This window comes from Dendropsophus ebraccatus, chromosome 6 (assembly GCF_027789765.1).
Source record: "Dendropsophus ebraccatus isolate aDenEbr1 chromosome 6, aDenEbr1.pat, whole genome shotgun sequence".
NCBI classification, from domain to species: Eukaryota; Metazoa; Chordata; class Amphibia; order Anura; family Hylidae; genus Dendropsophus; species Dendropsophus ebraccatus.
The window spans coordinates 100544577-100568337 of record NC_091459.1 but is presented as its reverse complement, the minus strand read 5'-3'; the positions used below and the strand labels follow the sequence as shown (position 1 = coordinate 100568337).

The 23761-nt window shown below is 44.8% G+C and overlaps 2 protein-coding genes and 1 non-coding gene across 3 annotated transcripts in view; 1 reads left to right on the top strand and 2 right to left on the bottom strand.

Annotated features, from left to right (window-relative positions):
* The window catches only part of ERICH6 (glutamate rich 6), a 37180-nt gene extending 33566 nt beyond the window's left edge, over positions 1 to 3614 (top strand). Inside the window, exons 11-12 of the mRNA XM_069973892.1 lie at positions 937 to 1174; positions 3272 to 3614. Coding sequence (XP_069829993.1) covers positions 937 to 1174; positions 3272 to 3550 — 517 coding nt within the window. The 3' untranslated portion in view covers positions 3551 to 3614. The remainder of the gene's footprint in view (positions 1 to 936; positions 1175 to 3271) is intronic.
* Positions 3615 to 6337: 2723 nt separating this feature from the next.
* Positions 6338 to 7551, bottom strand: GPR119 (G protein-coupled receptor 119). The gene has a single exon (XM_069973890.1). The coding sequence runs from the start codon at positions 7460 to 7462 to the stop codon at positions 6419 to 6421; it is 1044 nt and encodes a 347-aa protein (XP_069829991.1). The 5' UTR covers positions 7463 to 7551; the 3' UTR covers positions 6338 to 6418.
* A 15684-nt stretch (positions 7552 to 23235) lies between these two features.
* Positions 23236 to 23425, bottom strand: LOC138796115 (U2 spliceosomal RNA). Its single transcript, XR_011363726.1, has one exon. It is a non-coding gene; the product is annotated as a U2 spliceosomal RNA (small nuclear RNA).
* Between the last annotated feature and the right edge of the window lie 336 nt (positions 23426 to 23761).

Below are 23761 nucleotides of genomic sequence, written 5' to 3'. Positions count from 1 at the left end.
TGGTCTAGAAAGGAAAATTGTATGTTGAAAATATTGTATGTTGAGGCCATTGTAAGTTGAGGGATCACTGTAATTTTAACAGATCTTATAGTGAGTTAATACTCACACATAATACAAAAGCATGTTTAACATACATAAAATTCATTGATCAGATACCATTAGAGATATTTTTTTTCCTGCTTGAGCCCGATCATTCGCCTTTTGATTACCGGTGGCTGCAGAAGTTGGATGCAGCACTAGAAAGTCAGATAACTTATAAAGTACTCAACCAGTGCCCAATAAATAAGAGAAAAGTTTGTTTATCTTTACAGTTCATAAGGATTTTGGAAACAAAGTGCATAATCCTAGCTTCATAGAAATTACAAAGTATGCTAGTGCAGACCCCAATGCTTCAATATGCTTTTCACGTCTTCAGAAAGATATATACAGTATATGAGTTTTATATCAGACTGTATATTTCAGTATATTGCATGTAATCGATTCTAGTTCCTACATCAGTCTCTGCTGCTAAAAAATCATTGATGACAGAGTGGTCACCATGGTACCCCTGCTGGCATGTACTGTATGATACCTCACACTGTCAGTGACCGTCTGGTAGAAGAAATTGTAACTCATGGTTTAATAGGAAGAAAAGAAAACTGTTTTCTAGAAATGTTTTCATTTCATTGGCCCCAAGTGCGCAGCACGCTGGAAGTTTAAGATTCTTGAAGTGACTTCTTTTAGTCTCACATTAATCTCCAAGTCTGTTGTACTCCACATCAATGGTTAAAAGGAATTTTTCTTATGTGATTTTCTTTTCATTTTCAAGAATATTGGAAAATACCATAAGAGACTGACAGTGGTGACAAGCTGTTGTGATGTGCTCTCATTATGTTCTGTTAACATTGATCAGTTGTCACTTATATATAATGCCTTATTATATCTTGATCCTTCCAGGATAAATGTGACTCCTGTGGGAGGACAGTACTCGGACAGCAGTGGCAGGAGGGTACGTCGATGGCAGTGGAGGAGCCCTGACATTCTCAAGCCTTGTGCTCCCTTCAAACCAATCTTTATAGCCTTGAATCATCAAGTGGGCGTCAGAATATTTGGACAAGACCGGATGTATGTCACATTTTTAGCAATGGGGAAACAAGCAAAATTCAGCGTTGGAGGGAAAAAGTTGACGTCACAGGTATGTTCATGAGCCTCATTGCATAAGATGGATATTCTAATAATAGGGCAAACCTATAGGACTCAACTATTTTTAGAACATACACGGAACAACTTTAATTCTTAGGTACATTAGAGATTCAATGTTTCATATGGTGTAGTCAAGTCTTTGCAATAGATAGGTAAAAAGGTAGAAAGAATTTGCTTCAACCCTGTAAAGTACCTGAGATCATGAGTTCTAGTGCACTGGCCGGGGGGGGGGGGGGGGGGGGCTGATTGGTGCACTGGGGGTGGTAGTCCACCCCTGTGCACCAAAAAAACTTATTAGCATGGAGATTAAATTTCCAATATCATGGAAATGACATTGAAGATAAAGATGGAAAAAAATTACCTTCATCCCCACCGCCCCATGCAATAGGGACATATCAGCAGGTTAGATGCTTCTAACTTGCTAATAGTTCCCTTTTAAAGTTTTTAAAAAAATTAAAACAAAGAATATTAATTACAAAGTTGCAGGAAGAGGGGTCATATAGGTACAATGTGTAATTCTGTTTAATCCTTTCTCTGAAGATCCTACAACCACAGTTCTATTACAGTCCATTAAAATGTACCTGTCATGGTTCTGGCTCCTGAACTTCCACATGCAGCTGTCAACGGAAGTTTGTGTTGCTGTGGTAAGGTTTAAAGCATCTGAGTTTTGTGCACAAGCCCTATTGAGAAGAATAGTGCTCTTGCACCCTGACAGCAGCACCCTGAACTTCTGCAGCTGTATCTGCACATGGAAGTTTGGGAGTCTTACCCATGTCAGGTACGCTTTTACATTGCCTATACATTTAACAGCCGTATGAAAAAATACATAAGTGTATTCTTTCAGAAACAGGGCCACGGCTGCCTCTGCCTGGTATTGAAACTAGACTTTATTTAAACTGAGCTTTTATACCGTACACAGACCAGGAACAGGTAAAAAGCAGCTTTGTTCTTCTACTCCTGTACAATATGTATTGTATATAGATGAGTGAACCTCGAGCATGCTATTTGATTACTGGTGGCTGAGGGAGTTGAATACAGCCCTAGGGAGTCCTGGAAAACATGAATACACCCTATGGCTATGTTTACACTACATAAGTTCTGTGGTACTTACATAGTGCTGCAGGCTGAGGGAATCCCTGCCGGAGTATATACACCAAGTATACACTCCGGCGGGGATCCCTAGCGGTGCCATAGAAAACTTACATGTCAGTTTTCTGCGCCCATTATTCAGTGAATAGTGGCCGCAGAAAATCCTGTCAGTTCACACAATGGAGTATACGGCTCCAGCTGCACGCTCCATTGTGTGCTGTGGAGGGGTTCTGATGCAGGCGTGCACGGATGCGCCCGCATCAGAACTCAGTGGCGCTAAAGATCATCCAGCCCGTACTGCAGTACCTGCCGGGATGATCTTTTCTGAGACCGGCTGGGTCACAGAACGGCCACTCTCATACTACGTGTGACCATAGCCTATGGCCGTATTCATGTTTTCCAGGCAGCCTTATTACATGGAAAGATTATCACTCGAAAAATTGTTAAATCGTTTATATTTAAGCGATAATCTTTCTGCGTGTATGCAGGCAACGATCAAACAAATAATAAAAAATTCTTCATATGTCCTTGATTGCATCTTTTGAGCTGACCATAAAATCATTGTTAATCGTTTGCATTACTCTCATTGTATTTACACATCATTCGTTCATAATTACACACATGTGTAGATTACAGTATACTATCATAATTGTGATGGTGACGAACGACTATAGTATGGCGAATGATTTCAGGTCGTTCTGCAATCATTTATGGTTATTCGGTGAAAACAAAAAATCACTTTGTCTAATAGGACCCTAAGGGTTGCATTGAATTTCTGCAGCCACCGGTAATTAAATGCTGAGAGTTTGGATTGGATAATCCTGAGCGTGCTCGTTGTTCGCTCATCTCAAATTGTATAGGTTACTCGCAACTGAATTGAGGTAAGTCATTGTTACTGTGGAAGCAAAAAATAACATAATGAACTCATTATCACAGTTTAATAGGTTATATTCCTACCATTGCCTTCCCTCACCATTTTACTATTTTCATTAATTGAAAGGTGGAGGGAAGAGATGGCGATCTGCTGAAGGAATCACCTGAAGATGAATTAATGCTGCTCGCCATGAAGATCAAGTTCCTGAGCTTGCTGAATAAATGTCATGAATGTCTGACTTTCCCATCTAAAAAGCAATGGGACAGCGTGAAGCCGCCATCATTTCTTGTTGCTCAGGCACAGAAGCTAATCTACCTCTGTAGTGTTTGTGACATTAACAAGGATGTCTGCTCCTCCATACTGGATATTTTAAGTAATTATGTACCATGTGATCTGTCCAGTTAGAAATAGCATTTAACATTCAAATCACGTGCTAGATTCCTAGCATCAGTAATAAAATATTTTACATGCAATATAGTTGGCGTTGTAATTGCTAATAAAACCAAGCATTGCATTTATTGTTTCCTTTACTTACATGGTGGTACAGAAACGATCATTCACAACATTCTGCCCCCTATCAAACACACTTAAACCAGTTTTTCAGAGCCCCAGGTTATCTACAAGTATATTTTAAGTGTGTAAAAGGTTTTTGCCAATGTACATCCTATTTATGGCAAGGCACAGAGGGTGTGTGGCCTCCTGCACCCCAGTTTTACCATAATTTACACTGAGCATCCCCCTGCCAACATCCTCTCCAGCAGCCACAGCCGCACAGCTCTGGGAGTCGGGTCTCGACATCACCATGTTATCTAGGAGGTGAAGCTTATGGGTGGCAATACAATACCTTAATAAAAAATTTTGGTAGACTTCTCCTTTAAATTTGTAGCGAGACATGGGGGCCAGGGAGGTCAGCATACAACTACGGTCTTGGTAGCTAACACCCCCCCCCCCCACACACACACACACACAAAATGTTAAAGTGTTACTGTCATTAAAATAAACAGCTTTCGACATGTTGTAGCTATGTGACATGTCATAGAGATTCTGAGACCTCCCCCTTCAATCAGTAGAAGAAACAAGGAGAAGTGTTCAGATCAGCGTCCTTCCCCCCCTTACCATAGCAGGCAGGTAGTATGGAGTCTGTCTCCTGCAGCGAGGAAACAGATGGGGAGAGAAGTGCTGAGTGCTTCCCCCTCTCCTAGTAATCAGTGGGGGTCTCAGCCCCCTGTCTGTGACATGTTAGAGGTATTTTAGATTACAGTAACACTTTAAGTCATGAAGTGAACCACACATAATGCTGCTAACTGTGTCACTAAGAACAGGACCTCTATAGTTTCCAGAGTCAGGACTCTAGACACCACACCTTTTCATTATCTGTCCACAATATGGGACTGGACATTTCACTTTTAGAATTTCATCAATTCATAAATGATTTATATAATATCTTCAAACTGTTCTGTTAATAATTTTACAGATTTAGGTTATGTTCCCACAATTGAGACTGATTACCATATGGGGCACTGTTGAGGGGGGACTGAGTGCTATATGGGGCACTATTGAGGAGGGCTGAGTACTATATTGGGCACTATTGAGTGAAGATGACTACTATATGGGCCACTGTTGAGGGGGCTTACTACTATATGGGATTGGAAGGGGGGCTGATAATACTGCATGGGCTACAGAAGGGGGCATTTTTAAAATTTTGGGTACTATGGATGGAGAGCTTGTATATAGGTGAGTAGGAGGTGTTATAAAAGAGCAGTACCTAAGGTGAACTATAGATATGGGGCAATGGGGGCAATTTCTGTAGACATCTGATCAATGCATTAGGGGAGCAGGGGTGGTACATGCAGTACATGCAGCAGTGACAGGGACGCTTCCCTGACAGTGTCAAGAATATTGCATGCATGCTTCAATAAATATCAAGGTTGCCTGTGACTTTGTCCAATCTTTTAACATGGCCCACAGTGTACTTGAGTTTGCACTGTTTAAAGAATATACAATGTTAGTAAATCCCACCCATTCTGTAAGAATCAGGGACCGATCCCTACCCACAATGTATGTTAGCTCATAAGAGATACTAATGCACAGTAATTTGCCTTCATTGCTACACAATTAATCCAAGCATTAAATTGGTTGCTACTAGAAGTCAGATCGGTAACAATTGTAAAATATCCTAGAGTGCAGTCCTCCAGTACCCACAATATGCCCTGCTTTTAGGATTTCCTAAGAATATAATTATGGTCAGTGCATTTGTCTGTGTATGGGATATCCTCAATTCTTAACCTCTTGGTGGTCCTTGACGAATGAATTTAAAGGGGTTCTCCAGGATTAAAATTAACACAGCTACTTTCTTGCAAAAACAGCACCACCCCTGTCCTCAGTTTATATGTGGAATTTCAATTCAGCTCCATTGACTTCACTGGATCTGAGCTGCAAAACCACACCCAACCTGAGGACAGGGGTGGTGCTGTTTCTGGAAGAACGCAGACATGTATTTCTAAGCCTGAATAACCCCCATAGAAAACACTACCCTGGATTGAAATAGAATACACCAGTAAAATTCTGGTTTATCCATTAACAATATATTTCATACAGAACCAGTTACACCGAATAAAAATTAGGCAAAACATTTTGCATGTTTATGTGTATTAAAAAAAAAATAATCCAAACACTGTAACAGTAATGTAAATAATATACAGTAAATAGAAAAATATATACAACACATTAAACATGCAGCCTCCCATTGCCCTGCATGGAATTACCACACTGTATCTATTGCTCATTAGAACCCCTTTAAGACCATATTCTGAAAATCCTGTAAAATATGCGTCCTGAAAATACAAGGGAAGCTGGATGTCAAGAATTAAATAAATATCCTGAGATTGTACAGCTGGAATTATGCTTCATGTTTGGAATCAGACAAGAACACTTTAAGACAAAAATACACTTCTAATGCATTACTTATTACAAGAATGAGACCCCTGAATACAAGAAGAACATAGCACCAACACTAATGCAGAGGTAGGCAACCTGTAGATCTCCAGCTCTGAATCTATAGTGCTGGCTGCAGTAATATATATATATATATATATATATATATATATATATATATATATATATATATATATATATATATATATATATATATATATAGGCTGAACCAGCAGCCCAGTAGTAGTCACATCAGGGACAGTAGTGCAGAATCTTGTGCTTTCTTGTGAGAATCAGCAGACTGATCAGGCTGTATCTAGGGGATAGTGCTTTTATTTGCTATGCTGTACCCTTACAATACTCCCCATTACTGATGAAAATGGATAGGTTCTGTCCAGTGTCAGCAGAATTATGGGCCAGTGTAGAGTCTTCATGCATGGCTGCTCCTCCAATATTTGTGAATTGGACTAATGCCAGCCCCTGGGGCTTTACCTTCCTCCTTCTGCAGATGATATGTTTGTAAAGGTAACTTCTTATGTCTCTGCAAGAAAAGGTATAAATAATAGGGTTTAAAAGAGAATTGGCTTCCCCCAAAGCAAATAAAATATCCTTGAGTAAGTCCACAAGTTTGCAGGAGGTGCAGGTGGCTTGGATGATTCCAGTGATGTAGTAAGGACCCCAGGACAGGGTGAAGCAGATGATCACTATAAGAACTGTCCTTGCTGCCTTAAAGTGGGATGAATGTGCTGGGTGGTCGCTGGGAAGCCCACTGATGGCCATGGCTCTCTGGATCCGTCTGTGATGGACATAAGCAATCCTTCCCACAGCAGTGTGCAGACACACAATGGTCACCAGTGCTGGCAGGAAAATAACAAAGCACAGAATATACAGATAGTCGCTTTTTGCTGCATAGAAGAGTCCACAGACCCCTGTGTAGTTACTGTGCTGCAGGGAGGGGGTTATTAGAGGCATGTGGCCAACAAGGAAGGAGACCACCCACAGAAGTGCCAGGGAAATGCCAACACACTTACTGTTCATGATCTTGATGTAATACAGTGGCATCTTCACAGCCAGGTATCTGTCCAGGGAGATTAAAAGAAGGGTTAATATGGATCCAATGCAAGGGGTAACCGTGAAGCATAACCTCAGCAGGCAGAAGAATAGGTTCCTATCGAAGTCTTCATCAAAGATATCATCCAGGGCTTCTATGATGCACATGATGCCCACCAGGAGGTCTGCAGCAGCCAGGTTCAGGATGAAGATGTAACTCTTGCAGCGCTTCTTCCTCAGCAGCTTGGACAGCACCACAATGACCAGAATGTTGGCAGCTGGGATGAGGATGCTGAGCACAACGTGGAGAGCAGCATAGACAGAGCTGGTCATCTTCTGGAAAGTGTCTTCTGGAAACCCTACCAAAACTTTCCATGCCCCATCTTCAGGTTAACCCTACCTCTCCCTGAAGTCGTGAATCTCCTTGATGCATCTTACTGTAGTGGTGCAATGAGATTCTGCTAGTGGGGGGTCAGATTGGGTAGAGGGATCTGGGATCCATTCTGGGATCCTCTTTCCTGTGACTTGTCTAGGTGATCTCTGTCCCCTAGTCTGTAATCCCTGTTAGTATAATGCTGCTGTGTATGGGAGAGGAGTGGCTTCTAGCTGCGGGGGAGTTCTGCTTCATGAGATACAGGGAACATAGGAAGAGATAGCAGAATGTCCTCAGTGACATCCCCAGGACTGCTGCTCCAGCACCATGGACAGGGCTGTCACCTGGATATAGGCAGGGTGGCTGTATACCTACACTCTATTACAGATAACCCTGCTGCTGGGGTGGACAGTCCTTTAGGGGGACCATAGGCACATGGACCTGGGTGTCATTGCCATATCTTCACCCCTTATAGCTACAATAGGACTGTCCTGTGTTATTATGGGAACAATTCAACCTGTACAAGAAATGTCCAATATACATGATGATACAGTTAAAATATTAGGGAAGTTTTATCAGATCAAAAATTTAAGTACTCAGGAGAATAAGAATTATTTTAGTTAATATTACTTTGTAATATAATGCTATTAAAATAAAAGTATCATTTTTTTGTAGATCTACTATTATACACTGTCAGCAGTAAGTGGCGGCACAGGCTGTCATCACCAACTTTTCAGATACTGCACAGCTTTCTGATCAGGCACTGCTGCTGGCACAGTGCTACTAATACAGAGCTCCCTGGTGCTCACTACCTCTCCCCAATCACCTAAAGAGATGAGGGAGGGGCAGGGGCTGGAGTTTCATCTTTGGCAGGCCAAGGGCGCAGCCTCTGACCATAAAAGATGTTTTTTTTCCCCTGCATTACGGCAACAGGAGACAAACGAACCTCAAGATCAGGCATGGATTGAAGAATGTATCAGCAGTATGAATGTGGGGGGGGGGGGTCAGTTGGGGACAAAGACACTTTAAGGAGTTTTTTTTTTTTAAGAAGAAATTATATGAGGGCAGTCTAGGTGGACCACATGTCCAGTGTAATGACATTAGGGGGTGTACCTAATCCATAATTTATTTTTGCCCTTGTTACTGTACCCAACTATTGGTTTAAAAATGCTACTCTTACTATAGTTATCCATAAATTTGTAATTGTTTTTCCCATATCAGCAGGATATATGTTTCGCCTGTTTTAGTATGTATGCAGTAAAGCAACCATTTATATATACTATTAGGCTATGTTCACACTACGTAAGTTCCGCACTACGTAGTGCTGCAGGCTGAGGAAATCCCGGCCGGAGTGTATACACATGGTATACACTCCCATCGGGATCCCTAGTGGCATCACGAGAAATTGACATGTCAGTTTTCTGCGGCCGCTATTAAATGAATTGCGGCCGCAGAAAACCCTGTCAGTGCACACTATGGAGCGAGCGGCTCCGGCTGCACGCTCCATTGTGTGCAGTGAAGAGTTCTGATGCGGGCGTGCACGGATGCGCCCGCATCAGAACTTAGCAGCGCTAAAGATCATCCAGCCGGTACTGCAGTACCAGCCAGGATGATCTTTTCTAAGACCGGCCGTTCTGTGACCCGGCCGGGTGACGGAATAGCCAGTCTCTTACCAAGTGTGAACATATCCTTAGGCTGCTCTTACATGGGGCAGTTTTTTAAAGTTTTTTTTTTTTGTTTCATTCCATCCCAAGAGTACGCATATAAATAGCACCTGTTCCTTAGATTATCTGATTTGTTATGATCCACACCTGGTTTTGGTTTTAATTGTCCAGTAAAAGCTGCAACTAAACTGCCCTGTGTAAAAGAAACCTTATATTATTATGTTATACATACAGTATAGTCAGCTGTGGAGTATATCACAGGCTTATGTAAGTCAATCTTCATATTCTTTTAGAATTACCCAGAACCAATAATAATTCTACCTATACATATACAAGGTAAAGGTACTTAGAAGTATACAGTATGTATACACCTTGGGGGAGATTTATGAAAGGGTGTAAATATACACCAGGTGTAAAATGCCCACAGCAACCAATCACAGCTGAGGTTTAAGCTCTGGTAAAATATAAGAGGAGCTGTGATTGGTTGCTGTGGGCAGTTTACACCAGGTGTATATTTACATCCTTTCATAAATCTCCCCCCTTGTGTATATACCATGGGAATATATTGCAGTTTAGTAACTTGTCAGTCACTCTATGCGAACAGAATAGCGTGCCACTTAAGTTTCTTGAAAGGAAAGGTCCCATGAAACTAACAAATCTCAGGCAGGCAGGGGTGTGTGGGAAGATAATAAAGAAGGTAAACTGAACAGTCCTTATGCCCCAATAGCACCTCTCTTGGGTATCTCCCACAGCTGCCCGAAGTAATTTTCACCTGGGGTCCATGTACGTCACGGTGCCAACACTTCCAGCTGCAAGGTTACGAATCGGCTGGTGGATTGCCTACTTAGCCAGTCAGTGACTGAAGCGGTGTCCTGCCCCAGTCACTGATTGGCTGAGTGGGTGATCAATCAGTTTGTCTGTGGCAACACAGCTGGAGGAATCGGCATCATGACGTACACAGATCCTGGATGAAAATTACTTCTGGTGGCTGTGGGAGAGACCCGGGAGTGCTGCTACTGGGGCACAGGGACTGGTAAGTATACTTTCTTTATTATCTCCCTGCACCCTCCTGCCTCCCTGTCATTTGTTTTTTTTCATGAGACTTCTCCTTTAAAAGGAATCTGTCAGTTATAATTCATTTTCCGAACTGCTGCCACTGTTAGATCAATGCTGTAAGGTCAATGAAACACATGGTACCTTAAATATATTTGTCTGTGCACCAGAGAATAAAAATAGAAAATGTTTTTATTCTCTGGTACAAAGAGTCAAATAGGCTTCTCCAAGCTCCTTAAAGTGACTGTACCACCAGGCCCATGCTGAAGCACTGGAGGCGGGCCGACCCACCCTTAGTGGGAAGAAACCCCAGCCCCTCCATGACGTGACTCCATTAGAATCAATGGAACCCTATCATAGAGGGGCTGGGGTTTCCTCCCACTAAGGGTGGGTCGGCCCGCCTCCAGTGCTTCAGCCTGGGCCTGGTGGTACAGTCACTTTAATAGTTACAAGCTGGAATGTCTCCTCTGTCCCCCCCTCCCTGCTTAATTGACACCTGGAAGCCCTCAGCAGGTTTAAGTATGGGAGGGGGAGATACACAGGAGTGCACATATCATGTGCATACATATTACATACAATATGCACAACCCATACACACCTCATACACAGATATAAAGAAATACACATTACCTATATACATACATACCTGCATATTAAAGAATCTGTACATACCCATTCCCATGACCTTGTGTCGCTCCTGGACCCTAGCCAACCTTCTGCAGCTCCTGCTCCTTGCAATGTTACATCCCAGTTGAGAAATACCTGCTCAGCCAACTGGCGATGGAATACTGCTGCAGTCACTGACTGGCCAAGCAGGTATTTCTCGCTGGGCCATCAGGGTTCCAAAACCTGACACCCCTACCCACCATCAGATCGGCTCACGGGATTCCTGGAGGTAAATAGTGTAAGTAAGCCTTGGCTGTGGCTAGTTGGTTGCACTGTCAAACTGTAAAACAGTCTTTATGAGGGTCTGCACGCCCTTCATATCAGGCAGCTTCTTGTGTCTATCATGACAGGCTGAATTAACTCTGCATTATATTGTAAGGATAGGCAGCACTTCATAAATTGGTGCTAATCAGGAGTGGTTTGCCTCAGAAATAACCAGTTAACAGTGGAAGCGATGGCACACCACACATTGTTTTTGATTTTGTATTGTTCTGTTTGTCACCCCCTATTGTTTGTATAGTGCTCTGGAATAATAATAAGAATAATTAGATGCAGAAGACGCATGGAGTGTGTCTAGTGAAAATTAGAGGCACTTGCTGTGTCCACAAGACCAAATCCTACTGTGTCCTTAAGGAGTTAAAAGCAATCTGCTCCACATGTAAACAGTGGGAAAGGCAGGCTTTTTTCTTTTTTAATAACAATAGTTATTTTTCCTGATTTGACTGTTAAAGATAGTTTATGTAATCGTTTAAGCCTTTGAATGTATATGTATAAGTCTTTTTTCTTTTTGTTCCTAGAGACTAATTGAATAAATAGGCTTATAGTACCCACTTACAGTATATGCCCCCATATGCTGGGAGTCACAAGCGTACCTCAATTTTCTTCTCAATAGTTTTCTATTGACGTTGTGATATATTTTCTCTGAAGATCATATCAACTATTCATTGGGTCTCCAATTATATCTGCTTGGTATTTTTCTCAACATAAGAGTGATGTACATGTATAATGGAACATGAATTGAATTGAGTTAAATTGTTATATGAAAAATAGTCTATTGTCCAACATTTTCTATGGACTTGAGAAAAAAGGGAAACCATTTTGTGTTGGGTTGCATGATCCTCCAATTTTCAACCAATGTATTACTATCCTGCTACTCTAGGGCCAGATCCCCGGGCTGGAGTAGTGGGCGCTGCCGCCATCACTCACAACCTCCACGGCCTGCTGCAGGATAGATATGAACTTTGTCCCCCTGTGAGACTGGAGTACCTGTGGGAGAAGGAGGTTGCCAGGTTAATTCTGAAAGCCATACCGCTGATCCTGTAAGCAGAGCTGTGCAACCGGAAGTGGTGCACACCAGAGCTCCAGGGCTTTGAGAAAACAGAGCTGCAGCAAGGATTCTGTGCATGTCCGGAACCAGGAACCTCTCCAAGCTGCCGCGGGTTGGCCTGGGATGAGCACTGGTGGATCCAGAGACAAGCAGGTGATTTGAACACTGACCGACAAGCAGGTCAGTTCCGCGGTGTCACTGAGTGGATTTGGTGGCCTGCTGCAGGATAGATATGAACTTTGGGAACATCTCGCTCTGATGCAGCTAGGCCAAAAGCCGGGAAGTATGTGTTGCCTGCTGATGAGTCTCCCGCAATGTCTCTCTGACAGCACCCCACCACCACCGGCTACTGTAGATGACTGTATGTCTCACTTACTTTGTACCACTGTGATGAATGATGACACATTGTGTGACCCCCTCCCCCACCATGATCACTGTGTGACAACTCCTGCCCGCCCCAGTATGACTGCGTGTTCTGTTGCAATGTGCAATGCATTAATAAGCTAAGGGGATGGGTACAAATGGCCCTCGGGGAGAGGCAATGCATGATGGGAAATGTGGTTTTCAGCTGGAAAGATGGGGATAGCTCAAAATACTCAGGGGGACTTAGTGAGTAATGCCAGCTAGGTTTGGGAGTATTTAATTTTTTAGCTCTTGGGGGGAATAACCCTTTAAATATGAGGTAAAAAAAGGTGTATATTAAGAATAAAATATACAGCAATTGGGGAAAACTATACTATAAATAAGATGGACAAAGACCTTGAAGATTCCTAATATTCTGATTATAGGACAGTTTTAGGAAAGAAAGTCTGTTGCAATCTACCAAATAGTGACAGACAACTGCCCTTCTAGTGTAGCCGCTAAAGGTCCTAATTAGTGATGAGCGAGTACTAAAATGCTTGGCTGCTCGTTACTCAAGACATGTATTTCCAGATACTTAAGTGCTCGTTTCGAGTAATGAACCCCATTGAAGTCAATGGGAGACTCTAGCTTTTTTGCAGGAGACTCAAGTTCGGTAGAGAGAAGGTCGTGTAAAAACCTGTCAACCTCAGAAATTGATGGAAACACAACGGATATGAACAGAAAACAGCAGGGGCAGAATGTATGCATGCCTCTGAGGCTGCCTAATGGCACCATTATGCCTAATTCTTTGCAACAGCCTGGTTAAAACAGAGGTAGAACAAAAGGTAGAAAAAACAGGCAGAGGACGGCGCCTCGTGTGATACCGCAAAGGTTGTTGGTAATGAGAAAGGGAAAGTAGCAAGGCTCACCTTGTTGCCCCTTTGGCTTATTGCATATCACCCTGAAGTAGGGTAGGTAGATGGAAGGTAGATCCTGACGTGGGTCCAGGCGGAAATCCTTCTGATGTGATGTTAGGCTGCTGAAGCTAGTTGAGGGTACATGAACGGGATACTCCCAGAAAAAAGGGGGCCCGTATGATACAAGAAACAAACGTAAAAACAAGAAATGGCTTGAGACAGCCGTACCCGAGTGATAACCAGCGCTGCCCAACACAGTATTCAGGAGTAGAGTGCAAATAAAAAAGTAAAAGTTTATTGCATGCTGCACATATTACGCGTTTCAAGAGTACTAGGCTCTCTTCATCAGATTAAGTGCATGGTATAGATAGTAACAACAGGGTTTAAATGCATAAAAGGGCGCCAAACACACCCACTAATTAAGAGAAAAAAAGGAAAAAAACTTTGTAAACAATAACACATTAAACATACACGTGAACACAGAATGGAGAAATGAACAGTACAATGATAATCTGGATAATGGTGGTTGTGTAGTTGAAGGGGCGATTAGCCACTATATGGATTATAAGAATGATCAGATCTATGGTATACGATACATAAAGAATAGTTTGTATCTGGAGATACTATCTCTCGGGGCTGACAGTGGTCACGTGACGAGGGAGGACCAATGGGAGATGGAGGAGTGTCCGTGCGGCAACCAATGATGGCCGTGGAGTGACGCTATCACTGATGACAGGAGTCATGTGACACGAAACCACCAATAGGCAGCGGAGGAGTGTCTACGCGGTGGCCAATGAGCACTAGAGAATATCGGAGATACGGCTCAGCCGGGCGGCTGTAGAATCTTCACTGGGCTGAGTGAAAAGAAGGATGATCATAGAGCGGTATGTTAGAGACTATTTGTATTTAGATGTTGTATTCAGACCGGAGAGTTGTGTTAGAAAGTGGATGTTGTGTAAAGACCGGAGATCTATTCCAACATGCAGACATCTCATAGGTACATGTCAGAAATAGTAGAGAAAGGAGTCTGTCAGAATACAATAATAAAATAATAAAAAGAGGTGAATGGGCCTGGAGAAGATGGACAATGGCCAAAAATGAAATCATGAGTACATACATACTAATAATTGTATAGAAATGGCGCATATGAATAAAAGGATAATGTGCAAAACACATTCACATATCATGAACATATCAACCTATAATGACACAAATAGTACAGATGTGGGTCTAAAGATGAACCACAGAAAATAATAGGAATAAAATTGACTCAAAAAATCTAAATACAAATAGTCTCTAACATACCGCTCTATGATCATCCTTCTTTTCACTCAGCCCAGTGAAGATTCTACAGCCGCCCGGCTGAGCCGTATCTCCGATATTCTCTAGTGCTCATTGGCCACCGCGTAGACACTCCTCCGCTGCCTATTGGTGGTTTCGTGTCACATGACTCCTGTCATCAGTGATAGCGTCACTCCACGGCCATCATTGGTTGCCGCACGGACACTCCTCCATCTACCATTGGTCCTCCCTCGTCACGTGACCACTGTCAGCCCCGAGAGATAGTATCTCCAGATACAAACTATTCTTTATGTATCGTATACCATAGATCTGATCATTCTTATAATCCATATAGTGGCTAATCGCCCCTTCAACTACACAACCACCATTATCCAGATTATCATTGTACTGTTCATTTCTCCATTCTGTGTTCACGTGTATGTTTAATGTGTTATTGTTTACAAAGTTTTTTTCCTTTTTTTCTCTTAATTAGTGGGTGTGTTTGGCGCCCTTTTATGCATTTAAACCCTGTTGTTACTATCTATACCATGCACTTAATCTGATGAAGAGAGCCTAGTACTCTTGAAACGCGTAATATGTGCAGCATGCAATAAACTTTTACTTTTTTATTTGCACTCTACTCCTGAATACTGTGTTGGGCAGCGCTGGTTATCACTCGGGTACGGCTGTCTCAAGCCATTTCTTGTTTTTACGTTTGTTTCTTAAAACAGAGGTAGGCATAGGGACCACCCAAAAACTCAGCCTGACCCAGCATGTTAGTGAGAACACAGGGAACCATTAAAACAGAGGTAGCATATCATGAACCAGCCAAAAATTCAGCCTGACACAGCCTTGCGGTGAGGATAGGGTGAACAAGGTAGAAGCGGTAGCCAGTCAGCCTTCCAAAAATTATACCAGACCTAGCATGGCAGTGAGCTCACAGAGAACCATTAAAAGTGAGTGAGGAAGAAAGTGAGCCTCCCCAAAATTAGGCCGAACACTGCATAGCATTGAGCACACAGAGAACTCCCGGTAGCAGCAGTAGCCAACATGGAGGCCAGGCAGGAGCAATAGTAACCAACATGGAGGCCAGGCAGGAGCAACAGTAACCAACATGGAGGCCAGGCAGGAGCAACAGTAACCAACATGGAGGCCAGGCAGGAGGCCAGGCAGGCACACCAGTAGTCAGCAGTAGTCAACATGGATGCCAGTTAAGGCCCAGCAGTAGCCAACATGGAGGCAAGGGCAGGCACAGCAGTAGTCAACATGGATGTCCATTACTGCTCTGGTCAATCCTGCCTTAAAAACGGCTACAACATCGAAAAAAGGTTGAAGGTACTGGTGAAAGAATGGCAGAGGACACCCGTAAGATAAGATGACATCCACAGATAATATGGTTCGAAATGGACAAGACAAGGAAGGTAAATTGAATTTGACTGTAGCAGTTGGGGTAACATTCCCTGCATCAAGTGACTCCCTACTTCTCCCCCACCGTTGTTTTGAGTTTGAATTTGACTTTGAATTGGACTGTAGCAGTTGAAGTTAGTTTAACTGGTTGACTTGCGGAAATGCGCACAGATGCGGTGCACCTTGTTGAGCAAGTCAGCCACATTGTGGTAAGTTTTAAGGAACCGCAACAACATTAGATTGAAGACGTGGGCCAGGCATGTAACATGTGTGAGGCTGCCGAGTTGCAGAGCCGCCACCAGATTCCGCCCCTTGTCACACGCAACCAAGCTCACTGCTAATTACACATGAACCCGGGTGCTGACAGCTAACTGGCTAGGCTAGCTGTCAGTCACCATCAAGGGTACACCTGATGCCCCTCGACCGGAGGTGGTGAGGCCCCGGCCACGGCTAGACAAAAAAAAAAAAAATAAAACAGTTGGCGGGGGCGCGATCGGCGGGCCCCCGGCAACCAGTCCCGCTCCTCCACAGACGTAGTGTGACATCAGACCATGGCAGTGAGGACTCAGAGAACCATTAAAAGTGATGTAGCAAGTGAGCCTCCCAAAAATTTGGCCTGATACAGCATGGCGGTGAGGACACAGAGTTTCATTAAAGCAGAGTTAGCATTTGAACCAACCCAAAATTTAGCCTGACACAGCATGGCGGTGAGAACACATGGAACCATTCAAACACCGGTAGCATATGGACCACCCAAAAACTTAGCCTGACACCACAGACCCAGACCAAGATGGACAATACAATTATGGCTAGATTTAGCCTCACACCCACATGCAGTTGTGCGTGAGAGGCATATCTTTGGAGGTCAGGACGAAGAATAACAATACAGTCTTCTTAAGAGGAATTTGATTTGAACGAATTAATACACATTTAATACTTTAAAGAGTCTCTAATGGTGCGTTTACACAGACAGATTTATCTGACAGATCTTTGAAGCCAAAACCAGAAACAGACTATAAACAGGGTGCAGGTCATAAAGGAAAGACTGAGCTCTATCTCTTTTCAAATCCATTCCTGGCTTTGGCTTCCAAAATCTGTCAGATAAATCTTTCTGTGTAAACGCACCCTAATGCTACGTTTACACGAAACCATTATCGGGCGAATTTTTGCGATAACGATCGAATTTGAACGATAATCGTACGTGTAAACGCGGCGAACGATCGAAAAATCGTTCATTTTGATCTTTTAACATGTTCATAAATCGTCGTTCGCCGATCGCAAAAAATTCGCCGATTGTTCCGTGTAAACAGTCGTCGCGCGATAGTCCGGCCGCCCTCCGCCCGGCCCCCTGCTCGCAGCCCGGCCCCCTGCTCATCCGCAGCCCCCTGCGCCGGCTCGATCGCCACCCCCGCCGCTCTGATCGACACCCCCGCCGCCCCGATCGCCTCCCCCGCCGCCGCTCCGATCACCCCCCGCCACCGCTCCGATCACCCCCCCCACCGCTTCGATCGCCACCCCCACCCGCCGCTGCTCCGATCGCCGCCCCCCCGCCGCCGCACCAATCGCCCCCCGCCGCCGCGGCCAAGAGCATACGTTACCTGCTCTGCGCAGCAGGTCTTCAGACATCCCCGGCTCCCCTCTTCAGCGCACTGATTGGCTGAAGAGGTGAGCCGGGAATTTCAAACGGCTCCTCTTCAGCCAATTAGTGCTCCTCTTCAGCACTGATTGGCTGAAGGGGAGCCGTTTGAAATTCCCGGCTCATCTCTTCAGCCAATCAATGCAAGGCAGCACTGATTGGCTGAAGAGGGGAGCCGGGAATTTCAAACGGCTCCTCTTCAGCCAATCAGTGCTGCCATGCATTGATTGGCTGAAGAGGGGAGGCGGGAATTTCAAACGGCTCCCCTTCAGCCAATCAGTGCTGAAGAGGAGCACTGATTGGCTGAAGAGATGAGCCGGGAATTTCAAACGGCTCCCCTTCAGCCAATCAGTGCTGAAGAGGAGCACTGATTGGCTGAAGAGGAGCCGTTTGAAATTCTCGGCTCATCTCTTCAGCCAATCAATGCGATGAAGATGGGAGACGGGGATGGCGGAAGACCTGCTGCGCGGAGCAGGTAACGTATGCTCTTGGCTGCGGCGGTGGGGGCGATCGGATCGGCGGTGGCGATCAGAGCGGGGGGGCGATCAGAGCGGCGGCGGGGGGCCAATCGGTGCGGCGGGGGTGGCGATCGGAGCGGCGGCGGAGGGGGCGTTAGGAGCGACGGGGGTAGCGATCGGGGCGGCGCAGGGGGCTGTGGTTGAGCGGGGGGCGGGCTGCGGGCGGGCCGGGCTGCGGGCGTATGATCGCAAAATGATTTTTCCGTACGATATATCGTACCGTTGAAACGCTGATCGTTATAAAAGAAAAAACGTTGCTTCGAAATCGTTAATCGTATGATCGGGCCAATAATCGCCTCGTGTAAACTTAGCATAAGAGAGGGCAAGTGTCTATTAAAAAGACCTGTTTAATCCTGTCTTTGAAAAGGCTAAAACATCCAAGGAAGGTAGACGGAACTGGTGAAAGGCCTGGTCAATCCTGCCTTCAAAACGGCTACAACATCTAAAAAAGGTAGAAGGTACTGGTGAAAGGATGGCAGAGGACACCCTTAAAATAAGATGACATCCACAGATAATATGGCTCGAAATGGACAAGACAAGAAAGGTAAATTGAATTTGACTATGAAATTGACTCTAGCAGTTGGGGTAACATTCCCTGCATCATGTGACTCCCCACTTCTTGCCCCACCGTTGTTTTGAGTTTGACCTCTTCCTCGACCCTTACCCCTGGGGTTCACCATTTTATGGACACTGCACAGTATGGAACTTAGATAGGCCTTGCATATGAAATACAGAAATCAGGAAAAATACTTGTGCTCCCACAAGTTTTGGGGGCTGTACGGTACAATCTGGTACTGGCTGGACCTAGATACACGCTGTGATACCCCCTTACAATGAGCAGTGAAGTTCTATGCAGGATGTACTACAAATCCCAGCAATACAGTGTAGCCCCCACGAGTTTAGAGGGGGCTGTACAGGACAATCTGCTACTGGCTGGACCTAGATACACGCTGTGATACCCCCTTACAATGAGCAGTGAAGTTCTGTGCAGGTGTACTACAAATCCCCACAATCCAATGTAGTACAGCAGCACCACAAGCCCCAAAATCAAAAAGGAGTACACTGAGCACTTCTTAGGGGTCTGTATGCAAGACCTAATGCCCCCTTTCTGCCAGCAGCCGGTCACCACAGTGTGCTGATGAAATCGCAGTAGCAGCACTGCAAGTCCCAGCCAACAGTCTGTAGTAATAGTATTAATAAAAGCTTTTAAGCCCTGAAAAGGGCTTTTTGTGTATATTGCTAGTATTCCCTGCCTACTGAAACACTAAATCCTACACTGACACTCTCCCTGACCAGCAGCAGCTCTGTCCCTGATCTCTCACAGCATGCGTCTGAAGCGAGCACTGCCGGCGCCGAGTTTTATACGGCAGGGTCATCTGATCTGGCCAACCAATCGCTGCTATCGACATGTATGGGTCCCACGTGATCTCAGGATGCACCAAAGAGTCTCCTGAATGAGAAATAGCGCCCAAACTTACAGGAAACGGATGTAGAGATTTTCTCGAGTATCGCGAGATGCTCGTCCAAGTAACAAGTACCATCGAGTACCCTAATACTCGATCGAGTACCAAGATCAGACGAGCATGCTCGCTCATCACTAGTCCTAATATTTTTTTTGTAACATTCCCAACTTTAGTTTATCAATAAGACATTCTCAGATTATGCCACAAGATGTCACTGTTGAGTAGGAAAACAGTTTATTGCTCTCAGAGAGACAACAGCAGTATTGCATAGATGATACATTTAAATGGCTAGCATAAATTAATCAATGATGTTATGCTGCATTTACACGTAATGATTATCATGCGAATTTGCGCGATAACGATCGAATTCGAACCATAATCGTACGCGTAAACGCAGCGAAAGATGAAACGTCGAGCGAGAAATCGTTCATTTTGATCTTTCAACATGTTAGCAAATCATCGTTCGTAAAAAATTCGCCGATCGTTCCGTATAAACAGTCGTCGCGCGATAGTCCGGCCGCCCGCTGGCCCACCTGTTGCCCGGCCCCCCCTTGCAGCCTGACCCCGCGCTCATCCGCAGTCCCCTGCGCCGGCTAGATCGTCAACCTCGCCGCCGCTCTGATCGCCACCCCCGCCGCCACCGCTCCGATCGCCCCCGCCGCTCCGGTCGCCCCTCCGCCACCGCTCCCATCGCCCCCGCCGCGAGCATATGTTACCTGCTCCGCGTAGCAGGTCTTCGACAACCCCGGCACCCCTCTTAAGTGCACTGATTGGCTGAAGAGGAGCCGTTTGAAATTCCCGGCTCCCCTCTTTAGCCAATCAGTGCTGCCTTGCTCACACATCTGTAACCCTGCCCGTAACTACGGATCCGCAACTTTAAACGGTATTACAGATGTGTATCTGTAACTGTCTGCATTTACACAGACCCCTCAATTGAAAAGGCTAACCTTTGCCTGATAATGGATCCGTAGCAAATACAGATGTGTAAAAGGGGCCAAAGAAAATAAAGGGTAATATACTGTCCACAATTACGGATCTGTTTATGCAGACAGTATTAGGCTTTGTTCCCACAACGTCTTTTTTTGCCGTTGTTTTTTTGGACAGTTGTTATCAGGGCTGGATTGAGACTAAAATTCATGCCTTTCATTGGAGAGCACAGGGTCCCACTTGCTGTCTGGTTTATGTTATACAAGCTTAATGTATTTTTTACAAGATTTTTTTGATGTATTTTGCACAATTTTTAAAGGGAATTTTTTGGCAGTATAGACTGACAGCGAATCCGGTACTTCCGTACACATATTCCGTGTGAATATGCCCTAATTGTTTCACACATACAGGATCCGCAGCAGATTTCACAATGCGAATTGTACAGCAAAATCTGCTGCAATTCCGTGTCCTGCCATTTTTTTATGGCCTTACACATTCGCAGTAGATTTTTCATGTGAGTATGTAAAGCCCCTTCCCACTTAACCCACCTCTGCAAGGCTAATTAGTTACCTGACCACGCTGCTGCTTCCTCCTTAGGCTCCCAAATCCCTGACACCCCGCTCAGCCAATCAGTGGCTACGACAGCACACTGATTGGCTGAGTTAAAATGTCAGGCAGTCTCTGTCTCTGGGGGACACCTTGTAAATAAGGGGGATTCCCATCATATTGACGGGAATCCCCTGCGCTGCTGGCCCCTGCATTGATCACCTATCATCAGCTGCCGGCTCCCTCTGCTCCCCGACACCGCTCACAGTCCTCCCCGCCAACTGGTATGGCCCCGTTGGTATGGAGCAGCTCCTGGCACCAATCTTTAGCCTGCGCTCCTGCGTCTGCAGCCCCGCTCACCTACTCCTCAGCCAATGGCTCCGGCTGCTCACCGCCACAGTGGGAACTACAAATCTCAAAAGTGACTAAAAGTCTATTACTGTTAACATATGCTGGGAGTTGTACAGGCTTTTTTGCATTGTGGCTTATTAATTAAATCTACTATAGATGTAAAAGATAGAAGTAGAGGATAAAAACAAGTACAGGATAAAAACAAACGTCTGCAGGTCTGGCTCGACTGCCCCTTTCCTTTGAGTGGCCCCTCAATGTTCTAGTAACGGGTGGAGGACATTGTGGAGTAATGGGCACCTCTGTGGTGCTGAGGCAGTTTGGACTCCACTACTAGAAAGCCTAGAGGGATGGTGATTTCTCTGAACCTAGACCCAGAGTGGACTCCTGTGCCTTAGCACCCCATGGGCAAACTGTATATATTCTGATAACTTAGGGTGTTGTAACAGCCGCCATGGTCACTGTGGTTTCCCTATGGTGAGCAGTGTCTTTGCTTCCTTCCGCCATTCACCCCATCACCACGGCTCAGGTTCCACTGACATGGCTGGTGCTGTGTACCTGTTCACCATCGCCATGGCTATCCATGTGCTGTTTTCCCCTGCATTAGCAAATCCGGCCATGGGAGGGGGCGCGCACACCATCTACAGATTTAAAGGCAAAGTTTGCCAATTTCTCCCCATGTCTTCCTGTGGCCTGAGACTATTTAAGGAAGGTTACTGAGCACTTCCTATGTCTGTGTTGAGGTCCTTTTAGACTTTCAAAAGTCTTCCGATGCTTTGGTCTGCAAAGCATCCCTTTATTACTGAACCTGTATATACCCTGCCTGGTGTTCCTGTACTCTCTGTCCTGGTTTCTTTTTTCCCACTGTGGCGTTCCTGCTGTCTATGTATGTTCCTGCCTTGTGGTGTGAACCTTACCAATCTGTGTTCCTCCCAGCACTGATTGAGCTTCACAGAGTGTCCTGCACCTCTGGGTGAGTCCTTTGCATCCGTCACCTGCATCGGCTGTATCCATCGGCTGTCTTCGTAGTTGCTGTACAGTCAGTTGACAATTCATGTGGCTAACATCCCTTGCCATCCAGACTGCCTGGACCAGTCTCAGTCTCATGTCCCAGTCTTATCTCAAGAGGTAGCGAACTGGCATATCCTCTGGTAAAGTCTATCTTCACCATCAGGAGTATCTTGCAAAGAAAAAAGGATACACTTAGACAACGCCCTTAGGGATATACGGACATGTGACACAGTTGGCTCATGTCCGCTGATCCTGACAGGTGTTACATGTTTAAACATTTTTGATGAACTACTGTTAAAAATAAATATGCCATTGTATACAAAAACAATATTGTATTGCTTTTAAACAAAAATACAGAATGGAGACAACTGTCTGCAGCTCCAGATCGACTGCCCCTTTCCATTGAGCGGCCCCTCAATGTTCTGGAAACGGGTGGAGTAGTGTGTAGTACAATGACCGATTGTATCTGGGGGCCATGTGCTGAATGGGTTTTTATAACAGGGAGATGATGTTCTTTCATCTGCAGGCATTCACCTTGTATTGCAGCGCTTCTAGGTTCACTGTACTCCCCAATGAAAATAAACCCCCTGCAGGATGCGTAGCTGCGCCCCCAAATATGTTTTTTTTTCTTTGTGCACTGAACCTGGAAGCACTGCAATACCATGCCAATGCCTGGAAAGGACAGAGCAAGGTCTTTTTCCATCTCCCTGTTGTAAAAATCCATTTAATATAGGTCCCCAGATAGGGGACGTATCAGATAATAAACTGATAAGAACAGATACTACACTTGATCTTAGCCAAAAGGCCGAGAAGCGATGCCCCAAATATGTTACAACCAAAAAAACCTGCTGGGTGCGTAGCTGCACCCCTAATTATGTTACCCAAAAAATAAACCCCTTGCTGAGTGCGTAGCTGTGCCCCCAAATATGTTGCTGAAAAAATTAAACTCCCTGCAGAGTGTATAGCTGAGTTTGTGTTCCGCTCTACGTGTCCTACGGACTTTCCTAGGGGAGTGCCTAAGATGCTGGGCATTTCTAATGCACTTTTCATACAGCACTGTCCTGTCTCAGTTGCCATGGCAACATAGTGCAAAGGTTGTTTACAGTTAGCCAGCCAGGAAAGTGTTGCATGATGATGTCATCAAGGCTGTGAT